Genomic DNA, 25,707 nt, shown 5'->3' on the forward strand with positions numbered 1-25,707 from the left:
TGGTGTGACATGTTTGCACTAACATTCACTGGAGCGGCGCGAGAATGGTTTGAGAAATTACCATGCAGACAGATTAAAAGTTGGAAGGATTTTGTAGCAAAATTCTCTCAACACTTCAATCAACAAAGAAAGCATACGTGTGACCCTTCGGAAATACTAGATGTTGAAAGGAGAAATAATGGATCCATTAAGGACTTCATTACTCGTTTCAATAATGAGAGCCTTAACATCGGAGGGATCAGTGAGGACATGCTGTGGGGAGCATTCCGCGAAAATGTCCATAGTGATGCCTTGATCCGCAGACTAACTGGAAAGGACGGAATGCCCGAATCTTCGGATGAAATCATGACAGCAGCTAAGTTGTTTGCAAGAACTGAAAAAACATTGGGGTCCAGCAGTCAGAAGCAATTACCAAGGGTCGAGTTCCAGACTCCGAGACTGAATAGACAAGCTAAAGGAACAATCTGGTCAAGGCTGCAACCGAACACAGAGCAACCGAAGCAGTTCGATGCAAGATCATTGATTGGCAACAAGAACAAGCGTAACTTTCCAGCACGATCTTCCAACAGCAGTTGGACTCAGTTGTCAAAAACTCCTTAAGAGATCCTCACAACTGAGAATTTGACCTTCCGCAAGCCTCAACCGTTACCGTGGAAATCATTCCTCGACAACAAGAAACATTGCACGTACCACAATGATATAGGGCACAATACACACGAGTGTGTGGCCCTAAGGAATGAAATAGAGGCGGCTGTAAAGAATGGGAAGTTAGATCATCTAGTCAAAAGTGTACGACTAGGGCGTGTTAAACCTCCCGCAAAGGATAACCAGGGCCCGACCAAAAAACAAATAAAAGATCTAAACGTCCACATGATTCAAGGAGGTCAACACGTCAATGGCAAGAGAAAAGAGTTCGCGGATGAGGAATGGAAGAATGAGCCAGTCATTTTTCCACGCATCAGAGGAGGACCATGCAATAAGAATCCTCTGATAATCATGGCTCTCTTCGGGCACTATCGATCGCAGTATGTGTTCTTCGATACTGGTAGTACATCTGACATTATTTACGAACAGTGCTTCCAACAGCTTGAGGAAGATGATAAAGAGAGATTACGGCCGATCCATGCACCTGTTTCTGGGTTCGGTGGGGAAATAATGCACCCTCGCGGTGTCATTACATTCCCGGTCACACTTAGTGACGGGATCCACTCAAGAACTGAGGAAGTCAAATTTTTAGTTTACCGGAAACTTCCAAACATGATAATATTCTTGGACGAGAGGAAATCGGTGACTTCAATGCCCACCCGTCCACAGCTCACGGAGCAGTAGGGGTTCCGACCCGCACCGGTGTAGCAATAATTCATGTTAATCGACATTGCTTCACAACCGAAAGTTCGAGGCCAAGTAAAGTTTCAAGGCAAAATTAGAGAACTGAGCCAGAAAAATGGGTTCTTAACAAGAAATTTCCTCATCAAACTGTGATAATTGGTCCAGCTATTTCTGAGATCATCCTAACTTTCTTGAAGCAATTATTGGCGAAGAACATCGATATTTTTGCATGGCAGCCTGCGGATATGACAGGTGTCCCGACGAGCATTTCAGAACACAAGTTAAAGGTGAATCCACTAATCACCCCAATTGTGCAAAAGAAGCGAAAGATGGGTCCGGAACAAACAAAGGCCATGAATGAGCAGGTACAAGATCTTTTGCACGCCGGGATTATACAAGAAATTAAATATCAGACATGGGTAGCCAACCCGTTAATGGTCCCGAAAAGCAACCGAACGTGGAGGATGTGCATAGATTACAAAGATCTAAACAAAGCATGTCCAAAAGATTGTTACCCACTTAAAGAGATCGACTTGAAAGTAGATGTCGTGGCTCCATTCAGATTCAAGTGCTTCCTCGATGCATACAAAGAGTATCACCAGATTCATATGGCAGCTGGTGACGAAGACAAGACAGCATTCCGCACCGATCAAGGAACTTTCTGTTACAGAATGATGCCTTTCGGTTTAAAAAATGTAGGTGCCACATACCAAAGACTGATGGATCAGGCCTTCAAAAGTCAAATAAGTCGAAATCTTGAAGTCTATATGGATGATTTAGTGATAAAAAGCATTGAAGAAGATCAAATGTTGAGGGATATAGAGGAAACTTTCAAAACTTCGAGGAACATTAATATGAAACTGAATCCAGCAAAGTGTTTCTTTGGAATGGAGGAAGGAAAGTTCCTCGGGGTAATCGTTACAGGCGCGGGTTTCAAGGCCAATCCAGACAAAGTTCAAGCAGTAGACCGCATGCCTTGTCCCGCATCCCTCAAAGAAGTTCAAACACTCAACGGCAGATTGGTCGCATTAAACAGGTTTCTGGCAAACCACGCTGCTAAATCTTACCCGTTCATCTCAAAATTGAGAAACTACATCAAAAAAGCAAAATTCAGATGGACTTCGGAAACCGAACAAGCATTCCAGGAAGTCAAAAAGTGTTTAATGGAATTACCCACGTTAATAGCTCCACACGCGGGTGAACCATTAACACTATATTTGTCGGCGTCTGATATTGCCGCAGGGGCTGTTTTACTGACGGACAGGAAAAACGTTCAAACACCGATCTATTACGTCAGTAGAACATTGTCAGACCCGGAAACAAGATACTCGATGTTGGAAAAGTTGGTCTTGGAATTAGTATATGCAGCTCGTCGGCTTCGTAGATATTTCCAGGGTCATCCCATTAATGTGTTAACTGGTTACAAGCTCAAGAACGTGTTGAGTAAGCCTGAATTATCGGGGCGACTGACGAAATGGGCTATCAAATTGGGTGAACACTCGATAGAGTATAAACCAAGACCGGAAATCAAAGGGAAAGTGCTGGAGGACTTCGTCACAGAAGTCCCGCAGCACAAAGAACAAGAATGCTTAATCGAACAACAACCCCATGCACCTCCGGAACAAGGGCAAGTTTGGTCTTTGTTTACGGACGGAGCTTCAAGCAGCGAGGGATCAGGAGCAGGCTTAAGGCTAGTTAACCCGGAAAGGCATGAATTTACATACACCATCAAGTTAGACTTTAAAAGTACTAACAACGAGGCGGAATATGAAGCCTTCCTGGCAGGCCTGCGGATAGCAAAAAAGCTTGGGGTGAAACATTTGGAAGCCCGGGTGGATTCAATGCTAATTGCGGGACAGATCAATGGAACATACGAAGACAAAAATGACGTCATGGCATCTTATCTGTCACAAGCACGGGTCTTGATTCGCCAGTTCTCTTCTTTCAGTGTGGTTCACATTAAGAGGAGTGAGTACAAATCGGCGGATGCTCTTAGCAAGCTAGCTTCAACGAATTTTGAGCATTTTGCCAAAGATATTCGTGTGGATGTTCTAGATCATCCATCCGTTCCACAAAACCAAGTCCTGGTAATCCAAACGGGCGTTGAATCTTGGATGATGCCCATTAAAGCTTACTTGTCTTCCGGAGCACTTCCAGCAGGAAAGGCTGAGGCTAGGAAAATCAAACACAAAGCTTTGAATTACCAGATGACTGATGGCATTTTGTACCAGAGATCATTCCTTGGACCACTGTTGCATTGTGTAGACGCAGAAGACGCAAATTACCTAATTCGAGAAATTCACGAAGGCATTTGCGGGTTACACGCGGGACTAAGAATGACAGTTGCGAAGATCATGAACGCAGGGTACTATTGGCCCGACATGCATTTGGACGCTGTGCAAGAAATCAAAAAGTGTGATTCTTGCCAGCGACATGCCCCCAACACCTTGCGCCCAAAAAACGAGCTGATTCTGATAACATCTGCCTGGCCGTTCCAAAAATGGGCTATTGATATTATGGGACCTTTCCCAGAAGCCCCGGGACGAGTCAAATCTTGATAATGGCCATTGATTACTTCACCAAGTGGGTGGAAGCCAAACCGGTTGCGTCAATAACGGCTTCAAGCGTGAAGAAATTCCTATAGGAATTCATCATTTGTCGGTTTGGTCTCCCTCAAGAATTAGTAAGTGACAACGGGACCCAATTTGCTGACAGCTAACTACAGGAATGGTTGAAAGAACTTCAAGTCATTCAAGTTTTCACATCTGTAGCTCATCCGCAAGCAAATGGTCAAGTCGAAAGGACCAACCGAACTATCAAAGAAGGGATCAAGGCAAGGTTAGGTACTAAACGGACGAGTTGGGTTGATGAATTGCACCATGTACTTTGGGCCTTCCGCACCCAAAAGAATTCTAGTAACTCGGAGACACCGTTTTGTCTAACTTACGGCACCGAGGGCATGATCCCGGCAGAAATTGGGATTCCATCCGTGAGGGTTCTGTTAATTGATGATAATGATCACGAACTCAGGATGAATCTCGATTTACTTGAAGAAAGAAGAGAATTAGCGTCGATCCGCGAGCACAATTATAAGTGACAGCTTCAGAAGTATTACAACTCGTGGGTCCAGACGTGTGAATTCGATGCGGGAGATTTTGTCTTCCGCAACAACGAGGCTTCCGGTCAGGAGCCCCCGGGAAAGTTAGCCCAACTTGGGAAGGACCTTATAAAGTCAAACAAGTACTATCTAAAGGTGCCTACAAGTTAGAGAAGTTGGATGGGACGGAGATCCCTCGAACTTGGAACACAGCACAGTTAAAAGAAATGCTATATGTAGCAATTTTATTTACTCTTTTATTTTGGCCTGCATGCCACATAGACTAGCAAGTTATGCAATTTCCTTTATTTTAAGAAGGCTTATGCCCAATGTATGAAAAATATCGAGTTAGTTCCATGTTATTTTGATAAGTTGTAATCTTTTATTGACAAAACGAAGTTCCGGACAGACACTTATATTATAGTACATAAGACAAAGTGTACCGGAAGAAAACAAGACCTCTTATTAATAGTCAAAAGAGATTACAAATGGGGGAAAATTTACAAAGGAAAACATATATACATCTACGGGACGACAGTCTCGTCTTCCGCAGTATTATCAGCTTCACCCTCCTCGTCGAGATCCAATAACTCCTTTAATTGATCTATGGCATCCTCCTTGTCCGCAAGTTACGATATGTGATCGGAAAGGGAAAACTTAAGTGTATCAAAATCCTTGGATTTCTCGATAAGGATAGAAGCAGTGTCCTTGCCAGCCAAGACATACTCCTCCGGAAGTCGGCCCTCATAACCAAATTTATATCCTTCTTCAAAGCCCATTTTCCGGCCTGCTTGCTCGGAAGCACGGAGGAGCACCGCGACACAATTCCCAAGATCGTCATTGTTCCGAACGTCAGTGATAACTTATTAAATCAAATAAACATGTGTGAGCACATACACATCCGAATTGATTATCTTAGCAAAAAGACTTGATTCCTTGGGAATCGCAGTCCTTAGAAGCCACTTCTTATCCGCCTGAGCCCGAATAAGATCCATCTTGTGTCCAGCACACTCCAAGGCCTGGTCTCGATTCTTGGCATTAAGGTCGGATAAGCGCTTGTCCTTAACCACTGAGTCAGCCTGAAGAGTCCTTACCAGCTCAGCTTGTTCTTCCAATTGTTTCTGGAGAACAGCCTTAGCTTCCTCAGCAATAAGGCGCTCGGATTTTTCCGCCTCGATGGCTCGATGACTGTCCCGAGCATTAGTTAAGTCTTAAGAGCTTCCTTCTTGGCATCTAACAAGTTGCGCTCGGTTTCTTCTAACTCCTCGTTCATGGCCAACCAATCACGACGTATCTCTTGATTGGTGGAAATAGTGTTCGCCATGTGATAAGAGTTAGAGTCCAAAATCTACTGGCGGATGCGACGACGTTGTCGTTACCTCTCGGCGGGAGGAAGAATTTCTTCAAGATATTCACGACAGACGTCCGCATCATTCAACACTGAATTCCGGCGCAAAGACCAGTTAGGATTATGCGGAGCAGTATCCTCCTCCACTTGAGATGAGGAAGCCTGCCCCCCATATTTAAACGCACTAACTCCACCTTGATTTCTGAAGTAATGCTCATGACGGGGTGGAGACGTGTGGAGATTCTCAAACTCACCAACCTCTTTCTCCTTGATAGGAGAAGTGTCCGATAAATTGATCGGATCTTGAACAGTGTTTAATGGTGAGGTTTGTGGAGTCGGAAGTTGTGCAGCAACTGAGCTCTTGAAACCTGAAATTTCCAAAGTAAAACTTTTTAAGCTATCATCAAGCGACAAGACCAAATATAATCATAAGGATTCACAGCTCACTCTTGGAAACGTGTTGGGCAGAAAGCTCTCGGAGGCGAGCACCCAAGTCCAGGACCTTAGCCTTCTCCTCCTCCTTCTTCTTCTTCTTGGAAGGGGCGGCATCGGAAGGCTGTGCTTTCCGCTTTCCAGCAGCCTTGGAATAACCCGCTTCCATAACCTGAGGTTCGCCCTCAACAGATTGAGGACCACCATCCTCACCTATTGACGGATCGGTGGTGGCCTTCAAATCTTGCTTGCTGGTCAAACCAACAGTCGAATATGAAGGGTTAGTAGCACCAATTGATAACCCTCCTTCACAGAATGACGACTCCTCGCTAGACGAAAGAAGTACGATCAATCCACTCGAAGTAGCGGCAGTTGTAGGTCGAGGTTGAAGAATACCTTCGCATTTTTTGACAAACTTCTCACCTTGGGCATACATCGCCTCGGAGACAATAGGCTCCGGAGTGAGGGCAGTGGAGAAAAGAAAGTTATCCCGCGTGCGATCCAAGAACGGCACGTCGTGTTGTGTAATGGGGTGGGGTACCATCATGCCACCCATCTTGTCCAAAAGAGTGGAGAGGATCGTACCTTCACCTGCAATAGAAGAATGTTAAACAAAATAAACTGAGAACCAGGAATTGTACAAGTAAAACCTTACTTCCATCGGAATTCTTATAATAAGGCTCCAAGGTGGGGAATGGCCACAAACGACTCATCTTGGTATGCACCATCGCCCCATCGTGAATGGGACGCATGGGTGTCGGAGTCTTGGTTAAAGTAAGGTACCAGGAACGCCCTTCGTATTCAGAAGCAAGGACTTCCGGCAACTTATCCTTCAGCTTTCGGTGCGTCATTGTGAACGAGATAACATCTTTCCGGATCCAGAAGAATTTTGACTTCCATCCGTGAATACTGCGAAGCCATTCAAAACCAATAGGTCCTTTGCCAGTGATGGCAAAACCGTACCAGCCTTCACGATAAGTCATCTTGTAGATTACGGAAAACATGCCGACGGAGGGATCATAGTTGTGTGCTTGACAGCAGAACTCGAAATGTCGAATTCTAAGCATCCCAAAAGGGTGAATCTGGGATAAATGAATCCCGTACGCCGTCAAGACCAATTGCAAGAATTTGGTCACGGGCAATCGGAAGTTCCCGTTGGTAAAACAAATAAACGGCCATCTTCTTCGCCAGAGGCGCCATTGCAATGGCTCCCTTTAACGGACGTTCGGCCTCCCATTCCAAAGGGAAACCATATACGTTTTTAATATCGTCAAAGTCTTTCTCCTTGATTTTGCACCCAAATTCATTAATAGCAGGGGGATTTTTCTTCAGGGCAGCCATTTTATGTAGAATATGAAAACGGATGTAAGAAAGCAAAAGTTCTCTGATATGAGCAAAGAAGAAAATATGTAAGTGATAAGAATGGGTTGAAGACCTCAAGACCTATTTATACTCATCGCAATTAATGCGACCGTCTGACTGACAGATGAAAGAGAAAATGAGGACCACGGGATGACTGACACGTCAGGCGGGAGATTCGAAAAAAGTGTTTACAGGCTGTCAAACAGGCGTTTTACACGTCTTATCAACCACCGTCTAAAAATCTCTCTCCGCCACCTCACCAGTACTATCCAATTTACACAAATTCAAAATACAAATAAAAATATTTCGCAAAGATATTATCAAAATAAAGTTCGTTTCATTAATATTCAAAAGTGATAATTACAAAACATGGAAAAGAAATTACAAAATCTAGACCCTATGCCTATCTACGGGTTAAGAGCGGATGTGCCTTCCGGGGCTTTTGGAGAATCATCTTCAGACTCGTCGTCCTCAGACTCATCATCAATATATACTCGCAATTGCTTCACGCCATCTTCAGTCAAGGCGAACTCCAGAAGCATATGTTGTAGCGGAAAGGTCAGATCTTCATACTCCTTTATCCGCATATCCAATTCCTGCTTTGCGTCGAGGCCATGAAGCGGGTGGCTCTCAATAGCCTGTCCGGATTGGGCGAACGCTAACCCTTCATTAAAGCCCTTTACCCGACCGACGCCTTCTAACGCAGTCGTTAAGTTCACGAAGCAGTCAGTAAGCTCCGTACTCTTTTTGACATGACGGACGACCTAACAACAAAATATAAGGGACATATTAGTGCAAAACTTGAAGTACACAGACAAAGCAACATATGAGAAAATCTTACCGAGTCAAGGCCACGGTTGAGGAAGTATTGCCTTTCCCTCTCAGCACGCTCCGCCCTATCACGAAGTTCTTGTAACTCGGTGAAGGCACGGTTGTTTGCTTCGGTTTGAGATTGCAAAAGGGAGTCATAAGCAGACTGCATCTCAGCAGCAGTCTTATCCTTAAGTTCAGATTGCTCCCATTGCAATCTTAACGCTTCCTAAAGCTCTTGGATCCGGGTGTTCTGACTAGACACCTCATCCCGTGTCTTCGCCAACTCATCCTTCTTCTTTTGATTTTCTGCTCAAGAAGCTTCAAGAGTGACGTTCGACCTTTCCCAGGCCTCCTTCCAACTCTTAGCAGCAGCGGCACTTCGGTCTTTTTCCAGTTTAAGTGCAGCCTCGGCATCGACTTGTTTCCATTTTCTCCGCGACCACCGCTTTCTGCTGCTCCTCAGCTTCCCTCTCCGCAACCTTCACGGCCTCGGAAGTTGCACCCAGCTTCCCGCCCATTGTTCGCCACTCCCGCAAGATTTCTTGACTACAAGCTAAGCTGTTGGTCAAAGAAATAGATAAATCGGTATGAAGATCTTGGCGGGAGCGAGTTTGCTGGTATGCCACTTCAGCAGGCGGCATACAATGCTCAACAAAACTCATGCAGGTCTTGGGATTCGAAAACCGAAACCCATTGAAAATGTCCCAAGATGGGACAAACAAATCATAGTCTCCCCCCAGCTGTACGTTCCTGAAATATTGAGAACTCGAAGTTTCGAGGCAAACAAGAGTGGAGGAAGACTGTTGTAGGGAACCTTGTGAGGAACCTCCCCCAACCCCATGGACAGAAGGTCTGAATAAAAAGTCATCTCCTTCGCCCGTTGTAAAAGGCGAAGAGGTAGAGTAAAATTGGGGAGCGGTACGCGGAGGAGATTTATTAACCCTGAAGCCTTCTGCAGTAACCTCAGGGTTATCATCGTGAGAACCGGTGGCATCCCCACCTTGGAAAAGATAATCCAGGGACCCGGCAGTCACCGGCTGAACGTTGGACCCCTCCACAGTCGTTTCAACAGGAGGGGTAACAGGTCTATCCGCCTCCTTCTCCAGAGGAGGCGAGGGTTGTTTTTCAACATTCGGTGTAGGCGTTGGTAGCCTACCAACCACATGACCTTCAACAATGGACGGATCTGCATAAGAAAATCATAGTCAAATCTCATTATCAAAAAAACAACAAAGTTAACAAGTAAGGACTTACCATTCACCGTCCCCAGACGTTCAGCAAGGCAGGGCGGTGGTGGTTTCCTCGGACGATGTGTCTGGCGTTTTTTCGTTGTTGGCCCCTTCACGGCGTCCACGGTACTGGTACCCGCATCACTCACCTGGGATACGTGGAAAGGCCTCTTCCGGTAGATTTCTGCCAATAAATGAGAGACAGATGAAATTTCAGAAGCATCATCTGAGCTTTCCTCCTCGAGGATGGCAGAATCGTAACTTAAAATGACGATTGTCCCATCGGAGGTCAGCGCATTAAGAGGCGGAGGGTTCAGGATGTACGCATGTCACACCCTCAAATCCACTAACGGAGTTTTACCGTCAGAGGGTGTGAACTAACAGGATCGGAATCATTAGTTATAATCAAACCATAAATAAAGTTTTCAATCCACGAAAACATTTAAGTGTAAATAAATGTGGAAGTGTAAACCTTTAACCAAGAGTTGCGTCACGCAGGACAACTTAAAAACCCAAATAATAATAGTTTAAAACAAGTTTGCATAAACAATAACGTTCAAAGTAATGCATGATCCTATACCGCGCGCCCGCCTCGGCTACCTGAGAATGACATCCTAAAGTGTCAACACAGGGTTGGTGGGTTCACAAGTGTATATACAATAAAGCATTTGCGTTTACGTTTTGCGTTTAGCGTTTTGCGTTTAGCGTTTTGCGTGACCAGATAGTGTTAAATCAATTATATATCTATAGGTAGCTAGCCTATAAAGCAAGTATTACTAAGTGTTCGACACCGAAGCTGGCTGTTTATCATGTGCCTTGCCACCAGGTCTATCCCGACCATGGTAATGTGTTAGCCAAAATTACACCCACTCGACCTCCAGTCGAGCTTAGCGTTGGGTGGGGTTTGTCAAACCCAGTAGTACTGCTCAACAGTGACTTGCTATTATCCAATACTAAACGGTTTGAAGTGTGAAGGACTTCAGTTGTTTCGTTTGCCACTTAGCCTTTACAAGTGATATATAACCTAATAACAAAATCTAAAAGCAAGACCAATTGGGTTAGATTCTTAACTCAACAATTTAACTTCCAGAAGTGGAACCAACCCGTTTGGTCTTGTAGTTCATGAGATATGATATTTACAAAACAACCTAGCAGCAGGTCTCACAATTCAGATTTGCCCTTCAGTTTTGTAAAATAATAAAAGTTAACCTTTACTTGTCCAAAAATTACAAAATTGGACTTTATTGAAACTAGACTCATCATAGTACCCTGTAGTATTAACAACCTCGACCAATTTCCAAATTAATATTTAGTTACAGTTGTCTAAACATAATTTACAATCTGTCCAGTACCAGTTTTGACCTTTAATCACATTTAAATCGTTTGAGCAACCAAAACACCTCCAAATTAGGCGTGGTTGGACTTTCTGAAAACTAGACTCAGAGTACTACCTTTTAGACTCATAAATAGCTCAGTTTGCTTTTATATTTAACAAGTTACATGTCGTTTATACCTAAAAAACGCAGAAACAACCAAGAGAAACGTGAGAGATGCTTAGAAACGAGTGTGGGATGCTCCGATTATGAAGAACCAAGCAAAAACGAAGGTGATTTGGGTGTGGTGTGGCTGCCAATTGCAAGGAGAGAGGGGGGGGGGCTGCCGTCGGGTTTAGAGAGAGAGAGGGGAGGGGTTAGGGTTTTATTAATATTATTAATAATAACATGTTACATCTAGGCCCCTCAACTTCTAATAATTTCTTTCCTAGCCTAAAGTAACTTGTTTGCATCTCGAGTTAGTGTTCTAAATGATATTATCAAGTAACACATAAGCCTAACACATAATTATCACATAATTATTGTTTGGATGTTTTTCGTTTATTCACCAATGGTTTCCGTCAACTCGTTTGCGTTTCGGTGCAATTCCGAAAGACTACACATGTAGTAATTGTCAAGCGTCATTTAAACCCTAGTTTCAATGTAATAAGATGTGCGTTATAGATCAAGTGATCTTAAGTTTGAATTGACGGAGTTTGAGTTAACGGAGTTAACCTGAAATTGACGAGTGTCACAACGCACCTGACTTGAAGATAGTTTCCGAAACAACTGGTTCGGCACGCACTTTGACTGGGAAGAGGAAGTATTTAGCAGTCCTTTCAAGGATAGGCGTATCCTTTGCGTCACGGACAGTCTTACCCACATAGCCCTTGCCATCATCCAGGGTGTTCAACATCGATCCAAAACCTGAAACGAACATATTTTATTATATTTTTATTCCACATAGATTTCTCACAATGATCAAAACATTACAGCAAACTCACAGCAGTCAAAATCATGCGCAACAGAATTTTATTTGTTATTCCCGTTAAATGGAAAATCCAATTAATGTAAGACCAATTGGGTTAGATTCTTAACTCAACAAGTTAACTTCCAGAAATGGAACCAACCCGTTTGGTCTTGTAGTTCATGAGATATGATATTTACAAAACAACCTAACAGCAGGTCTCACAATTCAGATTTGCACTTCAGTTTTGTAAAATAATAAAAGTTAACCTTTACTTATCCAAAAATTACAAACTTGGACTTTAATGAAACTAGACTCATCATAGTACCCTCTAGTGTTAACAAACTCGACCAATTTCCAAATTAACATTTAGTTACAGTTGTCTAAACATAACTTACAATCTGTCAAGTACCAGTTTTGACCTATAATCACATTTAAATCGTTTGAGCAACCAAAACACCTCCAAATTAGGCGTGGTTGGACTTTCTGAAAACTAGACTCAGAGTACTACCTTGTAGACTCATAAATAGATCATTTTGCTTTTATATTTAACAAGTTACATGTCATTCAAGTTTAACAATCTCTGCTGTCAAAACTCAGCAACCACAAACAATCGTCTACCATGCATCCTAAGCATACGACATATCTCAAAACATGTAATAAGCATAATTAATCATAACAATCAGTAGTAACCATCTAGGGTTTACAAACAATCAATGATTCAACAATCTTTCACCGTTCAAAATCACATATGATCATCAATATCATTAACCAACACATAATCAATCATCCTTTAATCAAAATCAAGCATATAAACACTTAATACATAATTTGCAAAGTTAGGGTTTTATGTTTATACCTTAAAAACGCAGAAACAACCAAGAGAAACGTGAGAGATGCTTAGAAACGAGTGTGGGATGCTCCGATTATAAAGAACCAAGCAAAAACGAAGGTGATTTGGGTGTGGTGTGGCTGCCGATCGCAAGGAGAGAGGGGGGGTGGGCTGCCGTCGGGTTTAGAGAGAGAGAGGGGAGGGGTTAGGGTTTTATTAATATTATTAATAATAACATGTTACATCTAGGCCCCTCAACTTCTAATAATTTCTTTCCTAGCCTAAAGTAACTTGTTTGCATCTCGAGTTAGTGTTCTAAATGATATTATCAAGTAACACATAAGCCTAACACATAATTATCACATAATTATTGTTTGGATGTTTTTCGTTTATTCACCAATGGTTTGCGTCAACTCGTTTGCGTTTCGGTGCAATTCCGAAAGACTACACATGTAGTAATTGTCAAGCGTCATTTAAACCCTAGTTTAAATGTAATAAGATGTGCGTTATAGATCAAGTGATCTTAAGTTTGAATTGACGGAGTTTAAGTTAACGGAGTTAACCTGAAATTGACGAGTGTCACATCATTCCCATGTTAAAGAATTTTCTTCCCGAAAATTTGAGTCAAGTCGTGATGAGTGTCTGAAAAAGTAAGAAAAATTTTTAGTTTTTCATATCATCCCCTAGTAGAAAGAAATTTCGTCTCGAAATTTAATTCATACCTCCGGTGATTTCTGACGGTTCGACGGGTTTCGCGGTTTTCGGTGTTTAGTCAATCCTTCAAAAAGGTGAGGATACTTTTTCATCAATTGATCCTCGCGTTCCCACGTGAACTCCGGTCCACGTCTCGAGTTCCAACGAATCTTAACGATTGGAATCTTGCTGTGCTTGAGTGTTTTGGTTTCCCAATCCAAAACTTTGACTGGTTCTTCAATGAAGCGTAGCTGTTCATTAACTTGCAATTCGTCCAAAGGGACTGCTTGGGTTTCATCGGAAAGGCATTTCTTCAAATTGGATACATGGAATACATTGTGTACGCTACTGAGTTCCGTTGGTAAGTCCAGTCGGTACGCCACCGGACCAATGCGCTCAGTTATCCGGTAAGGACCAACGTATCGTGGATTGAGTTTGTTTCGCTTCCCAAAGCGAACCACACCTTTCCAAGGTGAGACTTTGAGTAATACTTGGTCGTTCACTTGAAATTCAAGAGGCTTTCAACGCCTGTCGGCGTAACTCTTTTGGCGATCTCGTGCTGCTGCCATACAGTTGCGGATTTGAACAATCTTTTCAGAGGTTTCAAGTACTAGTTCTGGACCAGTGATTTGGCTATCACCCACCTCTGCCCAGCAGAGAGGTGATCGACACTTCCGTCCGTACAACGCTTCAAACGGCGCTGCCTTAATGCTTGCGTGGTTGCTGTTATTATACGAAAACTCTACCAAAGGTAAGTGAGGTTCCCAACTTTTTCCGAAATCCAATACGCATGCACGCAACATGTCCTCCAAGGTCTGAATAGTGCGCTCACTTTGTCCATCCGTCTGAGGATGGTAGGCTGTGCTCATATCAAGGCGGGTATCTAGTGCGCTCTGTAGTGACTTCCAAAAGTGCGAAGTGAAACGGGAATCTCGATCATAAATGATTGAGACAGGCACTCCGTGTCTAGACACTACTTCTTTCATGTAGATGCGAGTCAATCTTTCCGTTTTGTCCGATTCTTTGATTGCTAAGAAGTGTGCAGACTTAGTCAACCGGTCAACGATCACCCAGATGGTATCGCATCCCGTAGGTGTTTTGGGTAAACCCGTGATGAAATCCATTTAAATATGTTCCCATTTCCACATTGGGAGTTCCGGTTGCTGTAGCAGACCAGATGGTTTCTGATATTCTATTTTGACTCTTGCACAAGTCAAGCATTTGCTCACGTAGGTGGCAATGCCGGCTTTCATGTTTGGCCACCAGTAAAGTGCCTTTAGGTCATGGTACATTTTATCCGAGCCAGGGTGGATAGAATATCTGAACTTGTGTGCTTCGTCCATCACTAGAGTTCTCAACTCTCCGTATCGTGGGACCCAAATTCGGTTTTCGAAATATCGGACCCCGTCCGATTTGGTTTCAAGTTGCTTGTTCATGCCCCGCATGAGTTCTGATGGGAGGTTATCATCTTTCAAAGCTTCGAGTTGCGCATCGCGAATCTGATCGGGTAAGTTGGCGTGAATCCTAAGTTGTAATGCTCGCACTCGTCTAGGTTTATCAGTTTCTTTTCTGCTGAGAGCATCGGCCACTACATTGGCCTTGCCAGGGTGGTACTTGATGGCACAATCATAATCCTTAAGCAGCTCGACCCAACGACACTGTCGCATGTTCAGCTCTTTCTGATTGTAGATATGTTGGAGACTCTTGTGGTCGGTGTAAATGGTAAACTTGGTACCGTACAAGTAATGCCTCCATATCTTAAGTGCAAACACCACAACTCCTAGTTCCAAGTCATGGGTCGTGTAGTTCTTCTCGTGAATCCATAGTTGTCGAGAGGCATAGGCTATAACCTTCTCGAGTTGCATCAGCACGCAACCGAGACCTTGTATTGATGCGTCACAATGTACCTCAAAATTTTCCGTTCCCTCGGGAAGGGCTAGAATAGGGGCGCTACAGAGTTTGGTTTTCAACACTTGGAAAGCGGATTCTTGCGCTTCACCCCAATTGTACTTAGTACCCTTGTGAGTCAAAGCGGTGAGGGGTTGAGCAATCTTTGAAAATCCCTCGATAAAACGCCGGTAGTAGCCGGCTAGTCCTAGGAATTGTCGCACCTCAGTCGGTGTCTTAGGTGCTTCCCAGTTTTTGATAGCCTCTACTTTACCGGGATCGACATGGATACCATTCTCGTTAATCACATGTCCTAAGAAGTGAATCTCGCGAAGCCAAAATTCGCATTTCGAGAGTTTAGCGTACAGTTGTTCCTTCTTCAGTAATTCCAGAATTAACCTCAAGTGTTCTTCGTGGTCGGTCTTGTCCTTGGAGTAGACGAGGATATCATCAATAAAAACAATCACAAACTTGTCGAGGTACGCCTTGCATACTCGATTCATGAGATCCATAAATATGGCTGGTGCGTTGGTTAAGCCAAAAGGCATAACCGAAAACTCGTAGTGACCATACCGAGTTCTGAATGACGTATTTGAAATATCTTCTTCGCGCACTCTTAATTGATGGTAACCAGATCTCAGATCGATCTTCGAGTAGTAACTCGATCCTTGCAGTTGGTAGAACAGATCTCAATTCGGGGTAGAGGATAAAGGTTCTTAACCGTCACCTTGTTCAGCTCTCGGTAGTCGATGCACATGCGGAAAGTCCTGTCCTTCTTCTGAACAAATAAGACAGGGGCTCCCCATGGTGATGAGCTAGGTCGGATAAAACCTTTATCCAACAAATCTTGCAGTTGAGTGGACAACTCTTGAAGCTCTGCCGGTGCGAGCCGATACGGGGCTCAGGCTATGGGTGCTGCACCGGGGGTCAATTCGATTTGGAACTCGACTTGTCGAATAGGTGGGAGTCCAGGCAAATCCTCCAGGAAGACTTCTGGGAAATCTCGCACAATCGGTATATCTTCGATTCGCTTCTCCTCCGCGGGTTTCTCAACAAGATGGGCTAAAATTGCCGGATGACCCTTTCGTAGATACTTCTGCGCCTTCATGAGGGTGATGACGCTGGTGGTCATGCCGCTCTTCTCGCCCTGGATCGAAATGATCTCTCCGGAAGGGGTAGTGATGTGGACTATCTTGTCGTGACATATAATCTTCGCTCGGTTCTCAGATAACCAGTCCATGCCGACAACGACATCGAAACTACCAAGTGAAAAAGGTATGAAGTCGATATCAAAAGTATGACCTGACAGTTTCAACTTACATCCCGCAAGTACATGAGTTGTTTCTATAGACTTACCGTCAGCTAATTCAACAGGAAACTTAGCATCTAACGGGGTTGGAATTAAGTCTAAGAGTTTACTAAAGTCTTTCGACACAAAACTCCTATCAGCTCCAGTGTCAAACAAAACAGAAGCAAAACAGTCGTTCACAGGAAACTTACCGGTCACCACATACGGATCGTTGCGGTCTTGGCCCGACCCAATGATGAAAACTCTACCTTTACCATTGCTTCCGCCACTGTTGCTGCCTCCATTGTTCTCATTCTGCTTTAGCTTGGGGCAATCCTTCCTGAAATGACCCTCTTGACCACACTCGAAACACCCTTTAGTCGCCATGGGTGGTTTAGGAGCACTCTTTGCCGCTAGGTCTCCCCTACATTCCTTGGCCTGATGGCCCATTTTTCCACATCAAAGACACTTGACACGGTCACACGGGCCAGCATGGTGATAGTTGCACCTGTTGCATTTCGGGTGTTTCCCAGCATAGCCGCTCGAACCCTACCCGCCACCATTGTTGTTATTGTTGGGACCCTGATTGTTGAAGCTCCGAGTGAGTTCGGGCTTACGGTAGTGTTGTTGCTGTGGGGGGTTCGATGATGAGGACCTGGTGTTGTCAAATTTCCTCTTTCCATTACTCGGGTTGTTGTTGCTGTTGTTGTCAGTGCTCGGGTTATCACGGGTTTTAGAGATAGAACCTCTAGGTGGTAACGCACCTTGGGTCACTGCCTGATCCGTCAGTTTGTGAGCCAACCGGATCGCTTGTTGAATTGTAGCCGGTTTAGAAGACGTCACCATACCCTAAATTTGCGGTACTAATCCATCGATGTACATCTCGATTCTCTTACTCGGCGGGTCTACCATCCGTGGACACATTACTGCTAGCTCGTGAGAACGAGTGGTGTACGCTTCAATTTCGGAACCCACCATCTTCAATGACCAAAACTCGGATTCCAACTTTGCAATCTCCTCTCTAGGACAATACTCTTCACGCATCATGTTCTTGAACTCTTCCCAGTTCATGGCGTTTGCCAATTCCAATCCAAGAATTTGCACATTTGAATTCCACCAAGTGAGAGCAGAATCTTCCAGTGTTCCAACAACAAATTTGACCCTACTGGCAGGTGGACAATTACACATCTCAAACGCTGATTCGGCCTTCTTAGCCCAACGCAGGAAACCTATGGCTCCCTCAGTGCCCTTAAACGAATTGGGCATGCAATCCAGGTAGTTCTTGAAAGTACACGTTCCAGTTGGACCTCCGGCTTGATTCTGAACATGTGCGGCTAGAGCTGCCGCCGCATGGTCATTCAACCGGGTTTGGAGTTCTGCTGCGGTTAAGTTGATGTTACCGCGACCGTGTCCAGCGTTTCTTCCAGCCATTTCCTAGAATTACAGCATAAGAGGTTAGATATGAATTCTCGGTTTCATATGCAACACACCATACATGTAATAAAAGATAGGTAGGAAAGAATAAAAGAAACAAACATCACATCACAACCATATAATAATCCAAATAATAATTCATGATTAAAACCATTGTATTCGCTACAAGTGTTTAAAACCAATCCTTAAAATCATAGAAAATAATAGTTTGGATGGAGACAACCCCTCCATCTAGGTGTTATCATCCTTAGATGTCATCGTCTGAGGACACCTCTGAGTGTGCCTCTGGCTCAGCCGGTTCTTCCTCCGGTTCCTCCTCGGGATCTTCCTCGGGTTCCTCCTCAGGTTCCTCTTCGGGATCTTCCTCGGGTTCTGCTGCGTTCTGAGCAATTTGCATCTGTAAAACATCGCAACGCTCTAGAGCTATCTCTGTCCTGGTTCTTGCCACTTGGAGTTGCTCTTGCAAGTCTATCATCTCTGCTTGCATTTTCCTCATAATCTTCATCTGCTGATCATTAGCATCTTGCATTCCCTTCACAGTCGTTTTCAGGCGGGAAATTTCCTCCCTAGCCTCGGTTCCATCTCTTATCAATCCGGGAATATCCGCTCTCGCCGAGCGCATAAAACCCACGTCACGTTCTAAACAAGAAACAACAGCTGCGAGAACTCGCTCCACCGGTTCGGTTATGGGTGGTAGGGTGTTGGGGTAAGCAGGACGACTCAGGTGGGGTAGCGGGGGAACATGTTCGCGATAAACCATACGTCTGATCAGACTCGGGTACCAATCCCAGCTAACGTCGTCGTCGTACATGCCTCCAGACAGGCGATACCTCTTCGGTGCAGGGGCTTCTAGTTCCGGGACTACTCGGGGTGGCGATGAGGTAGGTAACTGCGGTTCCTTTCCATGAGCATGAGTCATCTGGTCAGATGATGATGATGGTAGCGTCGACATCCCTACAGGTAAGTCGTGTATGCGCGCTTATGAGTGAATGAGGTAAAGAGATAAGGTAACGAGAGACTAAGCAAAATGTATATGCAGTGCGTATAATTATAACTAATGGGTCGTTGCGGTTATCGTCTAGTATGCATGCAATTTCTAGTTCGCTATAACCAATGGCTCTGATACCAATCTGTCACACCCTCAAATCCACTAACGGAGTTTTACCGTCAGAGGGTGTGAACTAACAGGATCGGAATCGTTAGTTATAATCAAACCATAAATAAAGTTTTCAATCCACGAAAACATTTAAGTGTAAATAAACGCGGAAGCGTAAACCTTTAACCAAGAGTTGCGTCACGCAGGACGACTTAAAAACCCAAATAATAATAGTTTAAAACAAGTATGCATAAACAATAACGTTCAAAGTAATGCATGATCCTATACCGCGCGCCCGCCTCGGCTACCTGAGAATGACATACTAAAAGTGTCAACACGGGGTTGGTGAGTTCACAAGTGTATATACAATAAAGCGTTTGCGTTTACGTTTTGCGTTTAGCGTTTTGCGTTTAGCGTTTTGCGTTACCAGATAGTGTTAAATCAATTATATATCTATAGGTAGCTAGCCTATAAAGCAAGTATTACTAAGTGTTCGACACCGAAGCTGACTGTTTATCATGTGCCTTGCCACCAGGTCTATCCCGACCATGGTAATGTGTTAGCCAAAATTACACCCACTCGACCTCCAGTAGAGCTTAGCGTTGGGTGGGGTTTGTCAAACCCAGTAGTACCACTCAACAGTGACTCGCTATTATCCAATACTAAACGGTTCGAAGTGTGAAGGACTTCAGTTGTTTCGTTTGCCACTTAGCCTTTACAAGTGATATATAATCTAATAACAAAATCTAAAAGCGTTTCGGAGTATGTATTCTCCCCCAAGTGAAAAGCGTTTAAAAGAGTAAAAGGGGAACGTGAAACTCACTGTTTGCGAAGAATTCCAAAAACGAGTAAACCAAAGGATGCGTGTCACAGAAAAATCCTCACTAGCGTTCTAAAACAACAAATGAGATTTTCTAAGTGTCGGAACTATTATCGAGTCTCTAGACTCGGCACATAATACCTACGTACAAAATACGTTTCGTGTTTCGTTTGTGAATTGTGTGTGTCTTAACAAACACATTTGTGATACATTACATGTGTGAACAATTATTTACATGTCAAGTATTAATAGTGTAAATTACTAGCAATTATTCCCCGCAAGGGCAATTTGGTCAAAACATAACAATTATTTAGCAATTAGCACGTTTCATGTATTTTCACAAAGTTCAGCAGCTAGTTTCATCAAGACAGAATTCTACTTGAAAGATTACTCTATTCAACAGACCATAGCATTACAATTAATTCACCAAAAATCGTCACAAAAACATACATGAGTTAGGTTTCCAGAACATATTTTATTATATTTTTATTCCACATAGATTTCTCACAATGATCAAAACATTACAGCAAACTCACAGCAGTCAAAATCATGCGCAACAGAATTTTATTTGTTATTCCCGTTAAATGGAAAATCCAATTAATGTAAGACCAATTGGGTTAGATTCTTAACTCAACAAGTTAACTTCCAGAAATGGAACCAACCCGTTTGGTCTTGTAGTTCATGAGATATGATATTTACAAAACAACCTAACAGCAGGTCTCACAATTCAGATTTGCACTTCAGTTTTGTAAAATAATAAAAGTTAACCTTTACTTATCCAAAAATTACAAACTTGGACTTTAATGAAACTAGACTCATCATAGTACCCTCTAGTGTTAACAAACTCGACCAATTTCCAAATTAACATTTAGTTACAGTTGTCTAAACATAACTTACAATCTGTCAAGTACCAGTTTTGACCTATAATCACATTTAAATCGTTTGAGCAACCAAAACACCTCCAAATTAGGCGTGGTTGGACTTTCTGAAAACTAGACTCAGAGTACTACCTTGTAGACTCATAAATAGATCATTTTGCTTTTATATTTAACAAGTTACATGTCATTCAAGTTTAACAATCTCTGCTGTCAAAACTCAGCAACCACAAACAATCGTCTACCATGCATCCTAAGCATACGACATATCTCAAAACATGTAATAAGCATAATTAATCATAACAATCAGTAGTAACCATCTAGGGTTTACAAACAATCAATGATTCAACAATCTTTCACCGTTCAAAATCACATATGATCATCAATATCATTAACCAACACATAATCAATCATCCTTTAATCAAAATCAAGCATATAAACACTTAATACATAATTTGCAAAGTTAGGGTTTTATGTTTATACCTTAAAAACGCAGAAACAACCAAGAGAAACGTGAGAGATGCTTAGAAACGAGTGTGGGATGCTCCGATTATGAAGAACCAAGCAAAAACGAAGGTGATTTGGGTGTGGTGTGGCTGCCGATCGCAAGGAGAGAGGGGGGGGGGGCTGCCGTCGGGTTTAGAGAGAGAGAGGGGAGGGGTTAGGGTTTTATTAATATTATTAATAATAACATGTTACATCTAGGCCCCTCAACTTCTAATAATTTCTTTCCTAGCCTAAAGTAACTTGTTTGCATCTCGAGTTAGTGTTCTAAATGATATTATCAAGTAACACATAAGCCTAACACATAATTATCACATAATTATTGTTTGGATGTTTTTCGTTTATTCACCAATGGTTTCCGTCAACTCGTTTGCGTTTCGGTGCAATTCCGAAAGACTACACATGTAGTAATTGTCAAGCGTCATTTAAACCCTAGTTTCAATGTAATAAGATGTGCGTTATAGATCAAGTGATCTTAAGTTTGAATTGACGGAGTTTGAGTTAACGGAGTTAACCTGAAATTGACGAGTGTCACAACGCACCTGACTTGAAGATAGTTTCCGAAACAACTGGTTCGGCACGCACTTTGACTGGGAAGAGGAAGTATTTAGCAGTCCTTTCAAGGATAGGCGTATCCTTTGCGTCACGAACAGTCTTACCCACATAGCCCTTGCCATCATCCAGGGTGTTCAACATCGATCCAAAACCTGAAACGAATGCAAACGTCAACAATAAAAACTCAAAAACAGAAAGGCAGAGGAATAAGGTAGTAAAACTCACAGCCATCTAGCTCAACAAAAACAGGCTGCATGAAAGGAGAAGGCCACAAGCGGCTCATACCCGCCCATACAAGGGCTTCCTCAGGAAGTGCCCGCATTGGTGTGGGTGAAGAAGTTAGCTTGCGGAACCAGTCCCGTTTCTCGGGTGCAGCAGGAGTAATGTCAATGAGAGCGTCATTAATAGCACGACGGACCATTGTTTCAGGCACCACGTCCTCGGAGATCCAAAAGAACTTTTTCTTCCAATCCTTGGAAGTATCCTCGGTCACATTGCCAATAACTCTATCCGGCAAGCTATGGCAAGTAAACCATCCGTTTCGGTTGGCCATCTTGTAGAAAACAACGAACCGGTCTAACCGAGGCACTATTTGATGTGCCATACACACGAACTCGAAGTGACGAATTCGCATAACGACACAAGGGTGTAGTTGAGATAAGTGAATCCCAAACGCCTTGACCACTCGATGAAAAAACTTTGTGATGGGAAGGCGAAAGTTCCCACGGTCAAAATAGTCGGCATATAAAGCCATCTTCCCGGGAGGTGGGAAACTGGCAATAGAGCCGGCAGATGGGAACTCCGATTCCCATTCCGGTGGAATACCATAAGTCATAATGAGTATTCGGTATTCCTCTTGATCCCAGTGAGCCTCTATCTCATCAACCTCAGATTGAACAGTTGCCATTATAGAAAACACTTAGCAAAATTTTGGGATATTTCAAAGAAAGATTGAAGGTCTCAGAGAAAAAAAGTAAGTTAGTATTCGGAATTTAAAGGCAATAAAACTTCAAAAAGAAGTTAACTCCCTCTATATATACCCACCGCAATTAATGCGATGGGATGCGAACAGTAGAGAGAGAAAAAACCGCCCAGTAGATGATCGCCACGTCACGCGGGAAATTTGAAAAACTGAAAAAGTTGTACAGTAGGGTACAGTGACAGCCGTCATAAACGTCCTGTCACCTACACACGCGTCTGCAAGTGGTCAACTTGTCCTTTTTCATGATTATCCACATCAACGGAAGATATTTCTCACCAACTTGCAAAGTCAAAAATCCCCAAATCCACATTAAGTCCAGAATTTCACCCTCATAAAATACTTCACACGGAAGAAACACTGGACTGGGGGGACTTATAGAGGTAGGGTACCAAAAAGACCCAAATACCCTTAAGTAATACCCGCGGGTCAACCAGAAGTCCCTCATAAGGCACCTGCGGGGCATATGAACCATCCGCATAAATCATCCGAGGGAGAAACATTCCCACAAGGCATGCGGAAGCATCCTGGCACCCTCAAAGGTCATCCGCAAGGAGAAATACCCTTCCGCGTAAATAACCACGAGGTAATGATCCGAGACAGCTGTCAATAACTAATTACCTTCTGGAAGATTTGCCAAAATGCTTTCTTGGGCAATACGTGATCCTTCGACCAATCAGCCAATGACACCGGGCAAGGCCGTTGTAACCATGCACATGGTTAATATTTCCTCTTAACCAATATCAGAAGGACGCGTGTCTAGGTTGTTATACATGCACATGCAACGTATAAGCTAAACATATCATATGAGGACACGTGTCCAGGCGGTTATAAGAGTATATTCTCAAGGGACAGCTGGCCCAATCACTTCCCCACACCCTTCGGCTATAAATACCCTCTCAATCATCATGAGGTATTCATTCACTCCCACTGTACTCTCTCAATTTACTTAAGTGCTTATCTTCTACAGAACAGTACTTATTCTCACGCGGGAGGGTGGTTACGGGAAGACCTCCCCTCTTGTCCTTCCCGTAACGAGCTCACGGTGTCTGTTTTGCAGGTTTTCGTCATTGGACTTTGGGCAATTGGGTTCATATCGTGTTAACAGTTAACCGTATCCTACCTTGTTGACTCATTGGATCTAGGATCCATTAGTGGAGAGTAGATCCGTGTTTCTTCAATAAGGAAATATAATTTGACAATAACAAGGAAACTAAATAATACTAATAAAGTTTTTAATATAATTGGATCATATCACATTACAAATATGAAAAGTTACACAACGATGTTAGTTGATGATTATTATAAAGAAGTGGGCAGGCATATCCGAACGATGAACTCACACGTCGTTTTTAAACGTACCAACTATTATTCTTCGTTTTTTCATATATATTTTGTCTTTTAAATTTTTTCTATTTGTTATCAATGTTTATTTTAATTATTAAACTAATGAAAGATTTGTATTATTATTTATTCTTGTGTTGAAATTAAATGTTTAATATTATAAATAGTATACTTAAGAAATTTGTTGCCACAAAGATTTTTTATTAAAACTATAACTTTGACTATTTATATGTAATTACTTTCAAAACATACTCAAATTTATAGTTGTTATAAATATATATTATTATGGTTATCAATACCTAATATAGATTAGGCTTATTCTTCAAGTTTTCCAATCCTATATATACATCTCATTGTACCTCTTTGTAATACACACCATATTAATGAAATCTCCATATTTCTCCCTACATCTCTTTCTCACATGTTTGGCTATTAGGCTTGTTTAACAATACGTTATCAGCATGAATTGCTTATGGAGTTGGATTGCACATCATAAGGTAAGTCGATATTGTTTTTTTTAATATATTATCGTTATTATTCCAATACAATTATGAATTATACATAGCTCAATAAATCAAATTATTTACACCAACTAATTGAATATAAATAAATAAATATCGCATGACGACAATCGGTTTTGTGGGTAATCTCTAATGGTCGACTTTCATTGTTGGCTCTATTTTGATATTCTCTAGAACCTAATCAAATAGTGGAAGCTTATATATTTGAATATCATGATAACTACTAAGGAAAATTATAATAATCTCAGTTTATGATGTTTCTATTTTTTGTTTGGATTCATAAAAGAATGATTATAACTGCAAAGAAATATTATTTAATGTTTTCTAACTATCTTATATATGTTTAAATGAATTATATATGGATATGATATCTCAAATAATGTTATATTTCAAATGCATTACGTAGGGCTAAATACCTGATATATAGAAGATGACACTGTGGTTTATAAGGTTTTATTCCAATATTTTTATAAAACTACTAATATATTTAGTTTATTTAAAATATAATTTTATATTAACTTACTTCAAGCCAATATTGGGTAGTGGTAGTGGCTGAAAATTATACTGGAACTAATTAATGAAGTTATGTATATTGTCGAATTGAAAGTTTGTATTGAATTTTCAAACAAGTGAACATCATTGGAAATAATTATGAATATCAATTGATCTACAGTAGTACATTGATTTCATTGAAAAACATACCTGTTATTATAGTTGTGTAGTGTGGATGTATTATATGATATTCACTTTGTATATAATCATATATTAAGAATGATGACATTGCGTAAATATATTATTTGAGAACATTGTTAGTAAGTATTTGTCAAATAACGTAATCCTTTAATTTAACACTATCACATATAGTATAATAGAATGTATAATACATGGAGATTTAGTTTATGTTTATTCATATATATATATATATATATATATATATATATATATATATATATATAATTAACTGGAAAGGTTATTATTGTTATATTTAT

The 25,707-nt window shown here is 42.1% G+C and overlaps 1 protein-coding gene across 1 annotated transcript; it reads left to right on the forward strand.

Moving 5' to 3' along the window:
• Nucleotides 1–2,660: 2,660 nt before the first annotated feature.
• On the forward strand, nucleotides 2,661–4,426 carry LOC143573779 (uncharacterized). The gene is made up of 2 exons (XM_077058576.1): nucleotides 2,661–3,742; nucleotides 4,360–4,426. Exons 1-2 carry the CDS (start codon nucleotides 2,661–2,663, stop codon nucleotides 4,424–4,426), a joined length of 1,149 nt encoding a protein of 382 aa, XP_076914691.1.
• The last annotated feature ends 21,281 nt before the right edge of the window (nucleotides 4,427–25,707 follow it).

This window comes from Bidens hawaiensis, unplaced genomic scaffold (genome assembly GCF_021521415.1).
Source record: "Bidens hawaiensis isolate Kalapana, Puna unplaced genomic scaffold, B.hawaiensis_p1.1 tig00026635_1, whole genome shotgun sequence".
Lineage (NCBI taxonomy): Eukaryota > Viridiplantae > Streptophyta > Magnoliopsida > Asterales > Asteraceae > Bidens > Bidens hawaiensis.